A 19,164-nucleotide genomic window follows, 5' to 3' on the forward strand; every position below is an offset into this window, starting at 1 on the left:
CCAGGCTTTCTGAACTATGCAGTGCAGCCACTGTAAGACTCTTATACCACCATACTTCAGCATTTCTGGACGAATATCATCTACTCCTGCTGCCTTTCCACATTTCAAGCCTTTGATGGCTTTTTCTACTTCTAGTATGGATATGTATTCCTGACTGCATGCCTTGTCAGTGTTTTTTACCACTGTGCTGTCATCACTGCATGTTTCATTTAGCCGTTTTTCAAAGTAATTACTCCATATTTCAAGGATATCTTTTTGTCCCGTTTTCATGTCACCTTTATCATCTTTAATTCCTTTTACAGCACTCTTTCCTCCATTCCTAAGCTTTTTCAACAACCTCCAGAATATTTTGCCACCTTTTTGATATTTATTTTCTTTCCAAAGTCCTCTCACGACTTTTGTTTAGCTAGTTTTACACAGTGTTTAGCATTCTTGCATTTGTCTCTATATTCTCTAAGAGCACAAGCTGACTTATTTGACAGGAACTTTTGATATGCTTTCTTCTTTTCCTTCACTGCCTCTTTAACTTCCTGTGTCCACCAGGGAGTTCTGATATTTTTATCCTTGCAGACAACTTCACCACATTCCCCTCTGGCAGAATCAATCAATGTTTTCTTCAGAGTTTGCCACTAAATCTCCAAGGTTTGATTCCTGTTCTCAAACTCTTTCATTTTTTTTTCAATCATCTTTGTGTATTTTGTCTACAGTTCACATCTGAGAGCTGCTCAACTATTATTCGCTTTAAAACTTTCTTACATGTTATTCTTTTCAATATGAAATTCCATTTTATCCTGCTCAGGACTAAATAGTGATCGCTTCCAATTTCAAATCCTCTATACACTCTGGTGTCCTGCACCAGGGAGAAAACATCAATATCAACAATAACATAGTCAATGAGACTTTTCTTATTCCTAGCCTCTTCTCTCCATGTGAATTTGTGCACATTTTTATGTTGGAACATGGTGTTAGTAATAACCAGTCCATGTCCTGAGCAGAAATCCAACAGATATTTGCCATTATTATTAGCTTTGCTCTTTCTCCAAATTTTCCAAAATATTTTTGTATGTCTCACAATCATTTCCTACTCTCCTATTTAGATCCCCAACAAGGATCAACTTTTCCTTTTTCATTGTGTCAGTTGCTTTTTCTAAATCCTCAAAAAATTCCTCCACTTCTACCTTAGTAGAACCTTCTGTGGGACTATAGGCACAAATAAGTCTCATTGTCCAGTTCCCCATTCTCATATTTGCCCACATTACTCTACTTGAGACTGACTGCCATTCAATAAGATTAGCCTCGTATTTTGTGTTGAATACTATGGCTACTCCTTCTTTTCCTTGATTGTCATTGCCTGAATATAACATTTTGTATTTATTGCTCAGAAAGATCTCACCAGTTTTTGTCTTTTTTGTTTCAGTCACCCCTATTATGTCGATCTGGTACTTATCTAATTCCTCAGCTAGCTCCATTTCTTTGCCATTCAGGCTTCTTATGTTGATAGTACCAATCTTTAACTCTGGTGATGTTGAGTTGGGGTTTGTTTTCAGATTTGTTCCAGTAGCTGACTTTTCACTGTTCGCCCTGGTTCCCTGGCAAAAACAACAGGGGCCTTGTTTAACCGGGCAACGCCCCAGCCGGCATGAAATTTTGTCATGTTGTACCATCATTTTTTATTTTGGTTTAACCAATAAGAATACAATTTGGTCGACTAAATCCCAAATTGCCAGCCCATCCTCGTTCGTTCAGTATCCAAGTAGATACCCAACAGGGTGCACCACGAGAAGGTGAGGATTGGACATTAGGTCAGAAGTCCTGGTCGGTTCTCCGCATTCCTTTAAAGGCTATGTGGAGGTCTCCTCTCAGTTATAGAGCTTTGATCCTTAAGCAAGAGTGTTCAAAGAATCAGCTGAAATGATGAAACACCCTTTACAGTACAATAAAAAACACAAGGGATGATTTCACATCAGTTTTGGCCTGATTCACTAATTTGTCATGACATGCACTTAGTTACCAAAAGTATAAAGCACCCCATGAACCAGCAAATAATATCATAGCAAATGCATGCTTTGTTATTCATGTTCAAATATTTTTCATTATGTATGTTAGATGTTATTACCTGTTCTCTAGTTTTTAGTTTATTCACATAATTATCCAATCATGTAAAACAAATGATTTTCATGAAACTAGTTGAGAAATCAATAAAAATAGTTTCTTATTCTATCTGATTCTTTAAATTGAGGAATGATACCAAAAAACATTCCTAGAAAAGAGCTTTTGTTTTGTCTCACATGTAAAACGGATGGATCTTACTTTTTTAATGCTGAATTTGAAAATGAAGTGAAAATCTATCAACCATCCACCAAGTTTAAGTGAACTGAAAATAAAATTTAAACTAATTTAAAGCTTCATTTAATTTTGGAATGTCACAATTTGCTGGAAAGAATACTGTGCTTATTAGTGAATTTATGATAGCAATTATCAGAATTGGAATTGCATATTTTTTATTAAAAAATTCTTTAAAATTATAAAAAAAATTTCTATTTCAGAAAAATTATAGAGTATAATAAAAAAAACAATAAGGATATCCATTACATTTGGTACAAGCTATACAAAGTTTATATAAAGACACTAAAATACAGTTACAGTTAAGTAATAAATTAACAGAAGAGATTGAAATTAATCAAGGTGTTAGTGTTGGGCGCCAGGGTTTCTTCTCGATGGGGAGGAGGTGGAGAGGATCCAGAGATGAGTGATCAAGATAACAAGATAATAGCAGGACTATGGAATGAACCTTATGAGAACAGGTTGAAGATTTGTGGGCTGCAGAAATTGGTTGATAGGTGGAAAAGGGGTGATATGATTGAGACATTCAAATTACTGAAGGGTTTCTATAAGATTAATTCAGAAGATATTTTTGAGAATAGGACTGGTAGTGGGAGGACTAGGGCCATCCATGGAAGCTTGGTAAGAGTGTGGTTAGCAAGGGTGTTAGAGCTAGGTTTTTTACTTGGAGAGTGGTAAATGAGTGGAATGGGCTGCCAGAGTCTGTTGTGGGTGCCATGACTGTAAATGAGTTCAAGGAGAAGTATGACAGATACTGTGCGAGTGTTGAATAGTTGTTCTTGACATGATGTGGGCCTCCCTTGATGAGTCTAAGGACTTCTTGGAGCTGCCCGTAATAATAATAATAATAATAATACATATTGATCAGATTATTAAAACATGGAAAACAACAATAAAACAAGGTATCTGGTTAACCAGAACTGTCACCAATGCTGTTATGTAGGTGATCAGATTATATTATAAGACAATGAAGAAGACCTTCAAAAATCAGTTTATGAATTAAACAAAATAAGCCAACAATGCAGTTTAAAAATTTCATAAAAGAAAACAAAAGCCATAGCATTTAAAGGTCAAGATTATGTTACATTAAAAATAGTCATTGAAAATAAAATAATAGAACTGTCTAAATAATTAAACTGTGTCAGTTTAATTATTTAGGCTGCATATTAACATATATAAAGATACAGATGAAAAAAATAAAGAAATTTCAGAAAATCTGTGGAACAATTAATAGAAAAAATAATAAAAAAAAAGTGAGAAACTCACAAAAATTTTATAAAGTAATGGCCACTCCCACTCTATTATATGGTTTTCAGAAATATGGACTTAAAAAGAAAGATGAAAGTAAAATACAAGCTGCAGAAATGAGATTTTTAAGAGCAATTACAGGATGCACAAAACTGGATCATATAAAAAATGAAGACATCAGAAGAGTGTAAGATATTTACTTTCATAAGAAATGGAAAGAGCATTTATTTAGAATGGAAGAATACTGGCTGCCAAAAGAAGTGGATAAATATAGACCAAAGACAGACTAGCTACAAGATTCAAGATGGAAAGACCAATGAAGCCAGAACAGACAATTGCCTAATGCTTCAGAAGGAGAAAAAGAAGAGAAATTTTGTTACTTCTGAGCAAGCTAATAATTAACTACATTTATTTAGCTAATTAGATTAATAAGCTAATATTTTGCCTTAGTTATCAAGACATCTTCATAGGCACAAAGAAATATACTGAGCACATGCATGAGGGCACATTAGCAGGAAAATAAACATAAGCTGGTCTGCATTTGTTTTCCTAGTCAGTCTGTGTTTGCTTTACTAGTAGTATGCAACATTTTGTATCTCACAACTTTATACATCATGAGCAGGTTCTCAAAAATTGACTTCAAGGAAATGTGTGGTCAAAACTTTAAATATTCTCTGCATTGCTCCTTCAACTCCTCCTATTTCATCAATCAAATACAGTCTCTGGTGAATTTTCATATCTGTGGGTTCTCAATTCTGGCCTTACTGATCCTCATCAATTTTTATTTTAAATAGAAAACCACTGCCATTTTAATTAACAGTCTTAACAGCTTTAACACATTAACAAGTATAATGTGTAAAATAAGTAAATACATTTTTGTGTATGTATTCTGGAATCTACTTGGCTCATACCTCATTTCAAAACAATCAAAGATTCACTTAACTGTTAAAAAACACAAAAGCAGGGATTTTTTTTAATAAAAAAAAGTTAGTTATCCCCCCCCCCCCTTTATATAAATCTTTGATGTCAGCATATCTTGACTAATAATTGTGCAGAGATTTAGTCATCTGAGTTTCATTAAGAGAGTTATTCCAACTTTTTGTAAGGCTTTGATATGACCTACATGTAGACTAATTACTATGCACAGATTTGTTCATCTGGGTTTCTTGGAGATATAAAACAACAGTGTAGAACATTCAGAGGTGAGCGACCAAAATAGGGGTTGGTTTGTAGAGTGTTCTATGAGGACAGACTAAAGAATGTAGGTTACAAAGATTAGTTACACAGAGAAATAATCTGGACATGATAGAAATATGTCACTAAAGGGATTTTATAGAGTACATACAGAAATTTTTCAATATCTAACTGGATGAAAGGGAACAGAGGTTAGCTCTGAAAATTGTTTAAGAGTGTAGTTACCAAGGAGATGGTACTAAATCTTATTTCTGGAGAATGATGAATGAGTAAAATAAAACAGATTGCCAGAAGCAGTCATGGGTGCTTTGTCAGTGAATGAGTTTAAGAAGTAGTATGATAAGCATTTGTGTGAATGTTTAGTGTGGGCTTTCCACAATGAATTTTTGGCTCCTAGAAGATTAATAATAATAATAATAATTACGTGTGGGAAGAAATAACTCACCATTACAAAACCTGCAGAGTTAATACATGACTTATACCAAGAATCTGGCCCTACTGCAGTGGGATGAGAGAGTAACAGTGTTCTTTTTAGTTCCTCCTTAATGAATGGCTGATTGTATGGCTCTAGCCCATTTGTAGAAAAGTTTAGCTGCTGTTTCTCTTTTTGTTCTTTCAATATTAAAAGGAGGATATCAAGCTGTTGCTAAGATTCTAGTAAACTTTTCTCACAAAATGTTGGATGACTTTGGGTTCAGCAACAACCAATTATTCCTCTAATTTTTTTAGAGCTGTACAGACCTGCTATTGCTCTGAGCAGAAAATTTTTACAAGACCTGACAACTGTGCAACACTAAGTTTTTTTTTTTTTATAATATACAAAGAAGCAGTGTTTTTAAAAGAAAATTTCAGCTGTGCAGCAACAATTCAGTGTGCACAGAAGCACACTGAATTGTTGAGGTGCAGCTTAGAGGGGAACATTGGAGACAACACATCCATTATGATCCAAGGTAGACAAATGGTGTGTTCTATATCTACCTTTCATTATCCATATTTTATCCTGCACAAATTTTGAACTTGTCATGTGATTAAGAGATGAAGTAAACTGGCTCCACGATTGCTTTTGAACTCTAACATAATGTGCTTTGGCCTGAGGATATTTAAAAGCAATGAGATTTGATGCAGTAGGGTATCAATGAAATATATCTCATCCTCTGTCCTGATCTCTTTTGCCTGCTTGGCACTGAGGGTTCCACCAAGGCTTTGGATACAGTGGAAATCAAGATGATGTTTATGGAACTGCAGCTGTTGCTGCCTAGACAATACAATCTGCTACATGCTTCACTGCTTCAATGATAGGTGTAGGACTGACTGCTTCAGCATTAAATTTTGCAAGATGGGAAAAAGTATTTCAGTCAAACTGGTCCACTTTCCACATGGGCATTCATATAGAATATGGTTCCTGTGAGGACATAGTGTAATAACAAGAAAATGATCACTGACATATATGTTCTCTTCGATATTCCACATGACCAGTGGAAAGCAGGAGAGAAGATTGTGAGATCTATTGCAGAATATGAGTAGGTATGCATATGGAAGAATGTACTGAGTCATTTATTCAGAAGGGAGAGGTCATTATTGTCAAGCATTCACTCAATGATATGACCTCGTCCATTTGTGTTGGCACTACTAGACAGTCTTGTGCACATTAGAGTTGCTCATAAGAAGTATGGATTCATGAAGTCGTAAGATAAAGTTATCAAGAATGATTTAATTTAACTCTGAACCCAGTGGTAAATAAAGGTAATAAGAAATCCCATGGATAGGTGAATCACTACTGCTTCCAAGGCAAAGGCAGTATTAGAATGAACCTGTTGGAAGGAAATATGGTTACTCACAAGGATAGCTACTATACGATGAGCAGGGCCATCTCTAGTTCTGTCCTTACAAATAACACCGAAACTCCATAAGGTGGGGTCCTCACTGAGTTTTAAATACAAGGGTGGTCTGAAAAGTTCTCGGCCTAACAATGAAAAAACGAAATTAAAAAAAAAAAATCAGCTAACGCCTTTTTATTCCCGTATACGGGAGTAGGCGAGGCCATTTAGCCCTATCTAACTTCTGGAGACTGAGTGGGCAATTCAATCTCCACTGGTACCCAATCAGAGATAGATGGCCCAAGGCTATCACTAATTAAGCGGTATGCAGTGAAGAGAGACGGCTCAAATGTGCCGCCATCTCGTGGTCCCTAACACAATATATTTAATGTCTGAAATAATGTGGGTTCTACGGTCGATTTTCTTGAGTTTACAGGACGAAAAACCCGCTTGCCCGTGCCACAGATCGACTAACTCAGGAACTGGTCGAAAAAAGGTTTAGAAAAATTTCCTCTAGTCGCCGACTAGACTCAAAACCAAGTCTTCCTTCGTGCGGCCAAGCACCGTGGTGTGCAAACGCCACAACCACTGAGCTACAAAATTATTTTTATTTTTCAACATAATCACCCTTAAGACTAATACATTTATTCTAGCGATGCTCCAGCACCATTATCCCATCCCTGTAGTGGCTCTCAGTAAGATCTGCAAAATACCCCTCTACAGCTACAATCACCTCTTGATTCAAAGAAAAACACTGACCAGCGAGGAAGGTTTAGCTTTGGGAAGAGATAGAAGTCAGAGGGAGCCAAATGTGGGGAATAGGGTGGATGTTCCAACAATTCAAAGTGCAGATCCCTTCATTTACCCTTTGCCAAAACACTTTTGTGGGAAGGTGCATTGTCCTGATGAAAGATGAGTTTTTCTTCTGCAAACCAGGTCTTTTCTCACAAATCTTTTCGTCTAGTCTGGTTAAAAGATTGGAATAATATTCCTTAGTTATTGTTTTACCCTTTTCAAGATAATTAATAAATGAAATGCCTTTAGCATTCCAAAACACCGATGCCATGACCTTTCCTGCTGATGGAACTGACTTTGTCTTCTTTGTGGCTGAGCAACCGGCTTCTGTATACTGTTTTGATTGCTGTTTGGATTATGGTGCGTAATGGTGAATCCAAGTCTCATCCATAGTAATAAATCGATGCACAAAATCTGTTTTATTTTTGTTAAAATGCTCCAAGCATTCTTTAGAGATTTTCATGCGAGTGCATTTTTGATCTGCTGTGAGCAAGCATGGAATGTCTTGCACAAAGCTCTTTCATATGCAATTCTTCATGCAAAATATCCTACACGTTCTTTTAAAATGCCTATATTGTCAGCAATTTCACGCACTTTGACTCACCAGTCATCCAATATCATGCACTTGTTCAATGATTTCTGGTGTTGAAAAAAATAAGGGGATAAACATCTTTTGTTGTTTTATAGCCAGTAAGCGAAACTTACGAATGCCATAAAGGGGTAATTATATTTTAGTTAAGATAAAAAGCCAAATGGCTAGTTTTCTGGCACCTTGATATAGAAAATAACGGGATAACCATCTTAACTAAAATATAATTACCTTTATGGCATTCGTATAGTGAAGGTATGCAAGTTCTTTTCACTAAGCTTTGATATCTTCCAGGTCTACCTACTCACTGATGAGACCTCAAAAAAGGTTGAAACCGGTCTGGGTAGTGACCTCTCCTCATAATGTAATGACAGTATTACATCTCCTAGGAGCGGTGTTTTGCATTATGAGAAAATATCAAGAATAGTGAGGGAGCTTGCTCCACCTTTACTTCGAATTGCCTTCGGCGATAGTTTTTCGGCATGAAACTTATAGATCGTAGTTATCGATCTTTAGTTTCGCTTACTGGCTATAAAACAACAAAGGATGTTTATCCCCTTATTTTCTATATTAAGGTGCCAGAAAACTAGCCATTTGGCTTTTTATGTTAACTAAAACTGATTTCTGGTGTTGTTACACTTTTCGGAAGTCCTTCACGTGGATCATCTTCAAGGCTGGTACGGTCACATTTAATCTTAGCAGCCCATTTCTTAATTGTTGAAAACAAAGGAGAAGAGTGTCCATAAACTTTTATGAACTTCGAATGAATTTCATCGCCATCAAATTCCTGCCATGTACCATACATCATATCCTGTACACCCCTTATGTACAGGATATGATACTACAACATGAAAAATTTACATCATTACTAACTTCCTATCTACAATTTTCCTCCAAATCAGTCTGTTACTTGTCAAGACTCCAACATTATCAGATTTTATATTTCTATCATCTAAGGCACTTTTTACCATATCAATCCCCTATATCTTGGTCATCCTTTGGGTCGTTTTCCTACCAACCTGGTAGAAAATACTTGTTTTGCTAATCTTTCCTCACCCATTCTGTTTAAGTGACCATACCACCTGAGCTTAGCTCTGCTATTGCATTCCTGGATGCTGACAATGTCAAGTTCTTTCCTAATATCCTCATTTTCAATATGATATTCCCATTGATGTCATCTGTTTGTGCCCCTGATCTTTCTCAGGACTCTCATATCTACAGTCTCTAGTCTTTGGTCAAGTGTTTTACTTCTGACCCAGCTCTCAGATCCATAAGTTAAAACTGGTTTGAACACTGTCTTGTATACAGCTAATTTAGTGCTCTGACTAATTTCTCTTTTATTTCATATGAATTTATTCAACTGACTTCCTACCATACCAGTTTTGTTGATTCTGTTGTCTATTTCCATATTTAATTTACCATCTTCACTAAAAATTGTGCATAAGTAGTTGAAATGTTTTACTTGTTCTATGGGTTCTCCATTCACAATGCTGCTGATATTTTCAATGCTTCTGCCTATTTTCATTATCTTTGTCTTGTTATTTCTGACCTTCATACCATATCTATCACAACAGTTATTCAATTTAGTCAGGGAATCTTGCAGACTTGTAATGGATTTATTTAGAAGTATAACATCATCCGCATAAAGCAAGGACCTGACATTAACATCTCCAATTTTGATATCAGGTTTAATACCACTTTCCTTCATAATATGATCCATACAGATAATGACTAACAGAGGGGATAATGTAAATCCTTGTCTCACACCAGATTTAACATTAACCCATCTTCCTGTACTTCCTTCAATTCTAACTGCTGACTGACAACTCAGATAAAGACAAAGTATTGCTTGATATAATGCCCCATTGACACCATATAACTGTAGCGTATTGCATAACTTCTCTCTTGGCAGCTTTCATATGCATTTTTTAGATCTACAAAACTTAAATACAGATCTTTGTTATATTCCTATAATTTCTCAACTACTTGTCATAAATTGAAGATCTGATCCTAACAGCCACTATTTGGCCTGAATCCAGCTTGTTCTTCACCAAGGTTTTCTTCCACAATTCTTCTCAACCGTTTCTCAAGTATACTTGCATAAATCTTACCAGGAACATTCAGTAGGGAAAATACCTCTGTAATTCTCACATTGTTTTATTTCCCTTTTATATATGGGTACTATGAGAGCTCTACTCCAATCATCGGGAATTTGTCCTTCTGTCCAGTTCTTCTGAACTATGCAGTGTAGCTAGCCACTGTAAGATTTTTATGCCTCCATACTTCAGCATTTCTGGTCTAATATCATCTATTCCTGCTGTCTATCCACATTTCAAGCCTTTGATGGCTTTTTCTACTTCAAGTATGGATATGTATTCCTGAATGTATGCCTGTTGAGTGTTTTTTTACCACAGTGCTATCAACTGCTTGTTTCGTTTAGCAATTTTTCGAAGTAATTACTCCATACTTCAAGGATATCTTTTTCTCCAGTTTTCATGTCACCTTTATCATCTCTAATTTCTTTTACAACACTCTTTTCTCCATTTCTGAGCTTCTTCAACAACCTCCAGAATATCTTGTCACCTTCTTGATATTTATTTTCTATTTACTTACCAAAGTCTTCCCATGACTTTTGTTTAGCTAGTTTTACACAGTGTTTAGCTTTCTTACATTTGTCTCTGTGAAACATGGACCATGAAACGAAAAGATGAAAAATGAATTCAAACAGCAGAAATGAAGTTCCTCAGAAAAACAGCTGGATATACCAAGTGGGACCACAAAACAAATAAAGAAATCTTACAATCCTTGCTACACAAGACAGTATAAACAAAAATGGCTAGAACATTTAAATTGAATGGACAACAGCAGACTACCAAAAATATTATACAGATACAAAATAAGTGGAAAAAGAAGAATCGGAAGACCAAGAAAGAGATGGCATGAGACCAGAACAGACCACTTGGCCTAAATTCCATGTTAGGAAGAAGAAGAAGACATTTGTCTCTGTATTCTCTAAGATTACAAGCTGACTTATTTGCCAGGAACTTTTGATATGCTTTCTTCTTTTCTTTCACTGCCTCTTTAACTTCCTGTGTCCACCATGGAGTTCAATTTTTCTATCCTTGCAGATAACTTCACCACATGCCTCTCTAGCTGAATCAATTAATGTTTTCTTCAAGGCTTGCCACTGAATCTCCAATGTTTGGTTCCTGTTCTCAAACACTTTCATTTTTTCTTCAATAATCTTTGTGTATTTCTGCCTACAGTTCACATCTGAGAGCTGCTCAACTTTTATTTGATTTAAAACTTTCTTAAATGTTCTGCTTTTCAAAATGAAATTCAATTTTATCCTGCTCAAGACTAAATAGTGATCACTTCCAATTTCAAATCCTTTGTACACTATGGTGTCCTACACCAGGGAGTGAATGAATTTCAGCAAATGAATTTCTTTTGGTGTTAAACCTTCTTTTACAAAGAATTTTATAACTGCACAATACTCAATTTTATCCATTTCAAGTGATACAGACAACACTTATGATTCTATAAAACAAACTACTTGATAGAATACAATTTCACATGGATGATTATAACAGATGTACCAACTTAAGAAAAAAAAAATCTTGCCAATAGTGTTGCCATCTATGGTCGAGGCCAAGAACTTTTTGGACCACCCTCGTATGTTTCTTGCAGACAGAAAGAGAATGGCTTATGTTTCTGCAGCAGAATCTTGAGTTATCAATATTTTGGCAAAATCATGACAGTTCCATTGCAAAAATTTTCCCATTGTTTTGGCTTTGTAGACTTGTCCAATATTTGAGAGGCTGAGGATATACCTTTATCAGGTTAATATTTATTAATTGATTTTGGGAAGTATGGCTGACCAGTGCCCATCTCTCCCTCTGGAAAAATGCTCAAAAATCATCTGATGTGTCAGGATCATCTGGAAAATTTAATTTACTTTCAGTGGACACCAAAGTATCTATGTTTTTCTGTTGGGATGTCTGGTGGTTTGTCTTTTGGTGATATCCTTCCTATAATTTTTTTGACAAGCAGGTTGGAATCAAATGGGACCATTTTTGAAGGTTGTTTCAAGAATGAGACCTTAGATTGTGTGACTGATGTGCTCCACAGAGAAGCACTCACCATCTTAAAGTTCAGGTATGGTGAAATTATCACATGATGAAATAGACATATGAGTTTAAGTTGCTGTTTTCTTAACTGCCACCATCTCAGCATAAGAGGATTTCAGGACAGGTGAAGTGGTGGCTAACTTCCTTTTTTGCATCCTGATATACATTTTGTTTTAATTGTTTTCAATTTTCCATTGCTAACATGGACAGGAATAGGCTGAATGATCTCCCTGACAGTTGACATATTCAGCTTCCTTGGCAGAGAGAGAGAGAGAGAGAGCAAGAGTTATTATCATGTTCTTTGCTTACATATTGGGCATGCCCATATTTTTGACATTTAAAACATCTGAGTGGATTAGGAATGTACTGTCCGACCACACATGAGAGAACCCTGGCTGGCACAGTGCCAAGAAGAGTCTATTCATGTTGAAGGGAAGAAAGGAATAAGGCAATGTATGAATTCGTCACTAACATGCAAAATCACGTACTTTATACGTAAACTTTTCCAACTGTTGTACAAGAAAAATAGTTATCACTTTAAAAACTAGAATTTTCATAAAAGAAAGCTAATTTTCTGATATATAATGTCCACGCGGTTAGCCTAGTGGCTTTGCAGTTTGCAACCATATACCTGGGGAAGGAGTGTCCTAGGTTCGATTCCTGTCGACGACATGAGAAACTTAAGGATCTTCCTCAGCCATAGCCAAGTTAGCTGGTCTTGGGCGTGGACAGCAGGGATTTTTCCACTAGTTTATCTGGGGTTTTTCATCCCACAAGCAGGCAAACTGGTCTTGTGAACACACGGACTGCAGCCAGGAATACTGACCCAGCCATAGGCCTGATTCGTCAGCCTATGCTGGTTCCGGAGCCCGGATAAAATTTGGGTGGACTCAGATGGTGCTGTACATTCCCGTAAAAAGGGGGGGATACTGTACCATCACACAGAAAGGAAAGGAAGGACATATAATAATAAAACACTCATCATTGATTATCCTATTATCAAGATGGATTCACCTACTTCTGCCGGGCACAGAAGTGTTGAGGGGTCTTGTATCTGTGGTCAGACAGTACAGCCTAGCAGAACAGTTGAGACACCTGCTTTTATAGATGTTGGAAGTTTTAGGTGTGTTGAAGTAAGGATAATATTCCTGGTTGGACCAGGTGATCAATCCTACATATCAGAATGTACCACATACCTGTCACTTTTTTGATCTTTAAGCTCTGAACATGTTTCCTCATCAGAAACATCAAGAAGACCCCATTCAGATATCACTCCTCTAGAAAAGTTGAGTATTTATGAGGTGTTACTGTGATTGGTGTTCCACCCATTGATGTTGATCTCAGTAGTTTTTCAGAGTGCCGCTGAGATGTTTCCACAAGGACATCACTAGCATGTAGTTTCTTAACTGGTTTGGGAAACCTACCAGTGGTTTTGAACAATTTTGAATAAAGAAGGGTGACATTCTACCTACTGGCTTTTCACCTGTTGCATGCATGATCAGAAACAATGATACATTTATACTGGTATCACATGTCTTTTGTTTCTTACTTCTGTTATCAGAATTACCTCCAGTATCATTACTTTGTTGGGACCTTGTGAGGGTTCTGAAACATTCGAGATGAAGAATTTATACTCAAGAGATTTTTTGCTCGGTGCCAGAGCTCCTCAACCACCACGAAGAAACATAGGGAACGACTGCTAACAGGCAAGCAATAAATGAACCCAGAAGTGAATGCCAAGGTTGCCCTGGATGCTATATGAGCACCACAGCAAGCCTCAGATCCCATCCCAAGACCATGGGATAAGAGACTTACTGCAAAAAACTACTGACCCTTACAGGCAAGCCCACTAGCCAGTCCATTCAAGACTGCTCCTCTTGCCAAAGCACAAGCCAAAGTAGTACAAAATCAGGATTCTCTTTCCAGATGTTCATGGGTCACACCACACAGCAAACATATCAACAAGGCTTTGGATCCCAGTGATGGTAGTTTGGAAGACAGGATAGTAAAAAAGACTCAAGAGAAGCAGAGAAAAGAATATGGGAAGAAAAATACAGTAAAAGAATAAGAATGCAAAGGATCAGTACTATCACCAGGAGGTCCCTCCACCATGAACAGATGTCCCACAAGGATTAACTGTACTACAGCTAATTAATAAAATGAGATGAATTTCACTGCCCAGTGTGAGACTACCACTTTACTTATTGGAGACTTGAAAGGTTCCATGTTTCGTCCCTAGAGCAGGATTTTTAAATTATGTGAAAAAATAACAAAAATATATTAAAAACAAATAATATAAATAAAAAAGAACAAAAATTAGTCCATTCATGATGTTAATGTATTATAGACATACATAGTTGGGACTTACATAAACATAAAATAAATAACAGTATACCTTTCAAAATATGCCTAATACAGCTTCACAGATTTTACCATCACTATGACAGTTGTAACAATAAAACATTATGTCTTACAATTATTATTATCCTCTACTGCATCTCCATGGAGTCTGGAGACTCATCAAGGGAGATCCAAATCAACCATCACACGTACAAATCCTATTATACCTCTTCTTGAATCCATTCACTGTTAGGGAACTCACAACCAATTTTGGCAATCCATTCTACTCATTCACTGCTCTCCATGCAAAAAATTTGGTCTGCACACCCCTGCTAACCACACTCTAACACAACTTCCATGGATGGCCCCTAGTTGTGTATTTGTCATATGTTAAAAAATTTCGCTTACATTAATTTTATAACACTCCTTTAATATCTTACAAGTTTCTATCATATCCCCCCCCCTTTTCCACCTATCAACTAAAATTTGTAACTCACAAACCTTCAACCTACCCTCATAGGGAGTATTCCACAGACATGTTACCATCTTGGTCACTTGTCCTGAATTTTTTTTGACCACCTTCTGGTCCCCAAGAAACCCAGGTGACCAAATCTGTGCAGTACTCAAGATGTGGCCTAATCATAGCCTTATAAAAAGGGATAATAACTTTCTTATCTTTAATGTTAGTGTGTTTTTCAACATCCAAGTAATTTGTTGAGCTATTTTACAAACCTTTGCAATATGCCCTCTGAGCTTGAACTCCTTGTCCACCATTATCCCCAAGTCCCTAGCCTCGTCAATTTCCTACAAACCAATACCATTCAATATAATACACGATATGCAACCTTTTCAACCCAAAGTGCATAACCTAACATTTTGTAATATTAAATTGACAATCATCCTTTGCCCACAATGCCAATTTATTTAAATCATCCTGCAGGATATCTAAATCACTTTTATCAACTACTGCTCTCTCCTCAGCTTTGAATCATCATCATCAGCAAACAATTGAATATCCCCTCTTAAATCTTTCCCTATGTATTAATATATACAAATTAAAGAGTAGTGGCCTTAGTACCAAACCCTGTGGTACTCCACTAGTCACCATCATTCTCTTAGACTCCACCCCACCATATAGTACTCTCTGTAAAATGCCTTGGTAAAGTCAAGCAGTATCATGGTGTAGCCATTACCTTTATCCAATTCTGCTGTCACTTTATTATAAAATGTGAATAAGTTACTAAGACAGGACCTACCTGTTACAAAGCTGTGTGCTGCCCACTACAGAGTATTGCATCCCTCTCCACCAACTTTTCCAATACTTTAAACAACAACTCCTGATATATTAATTGGTCAGTAGTTTGCTACCTCTGTCTTGGAGCCACCTTAATGCAATGGTACTTTCTTACCCTCTTTCCACTCCTTGGAATCTTGACGGAGATAAGACTTAGATTCAACAACTTCTTCAGAAGAAATGCCAATTTTCCTCTGATCACTCAGCAACTTAATTTCTTTTGGTTCAGTTACCTTCCTACCTTGAGTATTGTTTAAAGTCATTCTACTATAGTCATTTTTCCTCTTACTTGCTACATAACAAAAAAACTCTTCTGGGTTTACCTTGGCCTGTTTGGCTAATTCTCTCTCATAGTCTGATTTGACCTTCTTTGCCATACTAGTCGCGCTTCTTGCTTAAACTTTATACTGCTCATGAGTATACTGATTATTATTTTCTTTATATTTCCTTCATAATGTTTTCTTTTTTGTAGCTCCTGCTTTATAACCCTACTCATTCACTTAATTCCAACTTTGTTTATCCTCCTGATTTTTGGTACGCATTCTGATACTGCTACCTTCAAACAATCTCTGACCACTTGCCATGCACTACTGACATTCTTTACTTACAGCTTCTCAAGCCATGGCACTGTTCCATTATGACTCCTGAGTCTCTCATAATCACCAGCCTTATAGTTGAACATAAATCCCTTCTTGACAGAGAATTCCACGTGTGGTTGCCAAACACGTGGAGTTTGGTAACTATTATCAGATCCAACACCCTCAAAACTCCTTGTTCCCCTCTATAACATGTTGTTTCATGTAATTATCTCTTAGCAATTGAAAAAAAATCCCACTTCAATCTTGCTACACCCCCTTTCCTCCATCCAATCGATGTCCCCATGGTTAAAGTTTCTCATAATAATTGTTTGGCCTACACTCATTGTGCTGATTTTCCGATATATGGCATCTATATCTTCCTGTAAACCTCCTGGTCTATAGCAGCATCAACAATGTATTTTTTCCTATTTGCCTCTATCCCACACCAGACAGCTTCAAATAAACCGTCTCCCTCAGACCTAATACCCTCTTTAACTTCTAATTTTGTTGGTTATAATTCTGCAGCTATCACGAGCAATACCCCACCTCCTGTCCTGTTCCTTCTATTCTCCCTGAAAATACAATACCCTCTACATTCCATCCTTGTAACTATATAATTTTCAGTCAACCAGGTCTCAGTAATGCCTATAATTTCTGGTCAAGTTTACCAATGCCAAAAACTCCTTACCCTTATTCCTGATACTTCTTGCATTCGTGTACATACATTTCAACATCTCTTTGTACCCATAGTTACCCTTGTGTGATGTCATTACCAACCCATTTAAATTGGAGAACTGTGAAATTCCATTCGGCATTGTATAATCATTACTGTACCCATGCTCAAAGATGGCCAGAAACATGACTGACTTCATCCTTCCTAATATCTCTAGTGTCCCTGCTTTTGCACTACCACATTCAAACTAAACAACACTTTCTTCAAACATTTAACTCCATTCAAATGCAGTCCGTCAGGCATATACAAGTCCTTTCGTCCATCAAACTCACTCCATACATCAATAAACGATCTTTACTTTGTTGCTCTTCATCATCACTTCCAATAACAACTCTTTCATATCTTCTCTCACCATTGCATATTTCTCACCTTTCAAATCATTTGTGCCAGCCATATAATCAATTTCTTCACTCCATTCTTCTATATACTTACATAATCACTAACATCCTTTATGTTTGCACCTGGGAAACATGCTTTCATCAATTTCTCATTAATTGCACTTCTTATCATCGAATCCCCCCATACAATACTAATCTCTTTTTTTTCCCAGTTTCTTGCACTTTTATGCTTTTTCCATTCACTCTTTCTTTCATGCTCCATCCTTTTATATTATTTAATTATATTTTTCCATTACATTTATATCTTTAGGATTAAATACAATTTGTAAATTAATTATGACACAAAACATATCCCATTATAAATATCTATGAATTAACTCATATGTTTTCTATTAAAATTATTATTTTGCAAGGACAATGAAGTTTGCTGTGCTTAATAAACAAATATGATGTACAAACTTGTGACATCTGTCTCCATGTTTCTTCATTCTCTATTACTTCTTGCGCTTCATGAATTCGCTTTAAAGATTCCAAACTCTCATCAAGTAGAAATGTTGTATCATTCATCAGCATATTAATGAACTTTACAAACTGTTTCCCAGATCTAAGACAAAATTTGCAAAAATATTTTACTAACAGTTGAAAGAAAATGTAATAAAACAATAACAGAAAAAAAAAAGCTAATATATGAATGTTTACCTTATTTGTAAAACAAAATGATGCAATAAACCCATTAAAAGTGGATATCATTCTTACAGTAATATAAGATTGATCTCTATAAAAATAAGAATGTAGTAGAATCCAACTACAACAAACGTAAGATATTAAGATGTGGTTTCTCATGACTATGAGATTCACAGTATATTAGATGAAAAGTGTAAATAAAACCAATGGGTGTTGGGAGGGGAAGACTAGTCTTTGTGAAATTCTGCTCAAGACTGAATATTAACACTAGGCAGTGTTGCAATGTTTGTGAAGAAATTCATACATAAAAAAATCAAGTTACCAATATTATTTATAACATAATAACAAAAGTTGAATTAAAAATGCCAAAAAATTATATTGTTGTTTAATCCTTTATCTAAGTGTAAGCAATCAAAATTTACATGTGAAGCTTTTTTTGCAGCTTTCATCCTCTTTGATCTATAAGACATTTAAAGAAATATAGTGAAATGAGAACATTATTTCTTGGCATTCTTAATTTATAACCAAGTGAAAATTTCTACAACTAGCTCTAATCCAGAATATTTCAATAATAATGTGTGACACCTTTTCACTACTTATATAAGGGATATATATGAGTTCTGCATTACTTCAACCTTGGTATCTTTTCTAGATCTTGTTTCCACTGATATCTCAAAGATTGAAACTGGTCTGGGTAGTGGCCCTTCCAATAATGCATAGCATTATACACACCCAAAAGGATGCGATTTGCATTTTGAAATACTATAGCAATTAATGTGAAGTCATTAGCCTCTATATACAAGTAGCCTAGTCATCAATAACTTCATGCACACCTTTGTTTGCTTACACACTTGGATAAAGGATTAAACAAGAATATAATTTCTTGGCATTTTTAATTTATAATCAAGTAAAAAAATTATATAATAACAAAAGGGGTATACACTTTTATGTATTTTGAATATAAATCACATCCACCAAAGGTTGAAAACTTAATAGTGTAAAACATCTGATAACAATCCACTGCAATTTAGCAATATGATGTTTTTTTTTTTTAAGCAATAGTAATTGGTAGCATGTTCTT

At 35.9% G+C, this 19,164-nt stretch overlaps 1 protein-coding gene across 1 annotated transcript in view; it reads right to left on the reverse strand.

Moving 5' to 3' along the window:
* Nucleotides 1-19,164, reverse strand: part of Ube4B (Ubiquitination factor E4B) — a 418,857-nt gene that overhangs the window by 49,155 nt on the left and 350,538 nt on the right. The window contains exon 21 of the mRNA XM_090393738.1: nt 17,859-18,003. Coding sequence (XP_090249864.1) covers nt 17,859-18,003 — 145 coding nt within the window. The remainder of the gene's footprint in view (nt 1-17,858; nt 18,004-19,164) is intronic.

This window comes from Typopeltis vanoorti, chromosome 1 (assembly GCF_054136105.1).
Source record: "Typopeltis vanoorti isolate ZY-2024b chromosome 1, IOZ_Tvanoo_1.0, whole genome shotgun sequence".
Lineage (NCBI taxonomy): Eukaryota > Metazoa > Arthropoda > Arachnida > Uropygi > Thelyphonidae > Typopeltis > Typopeltis vanoorti.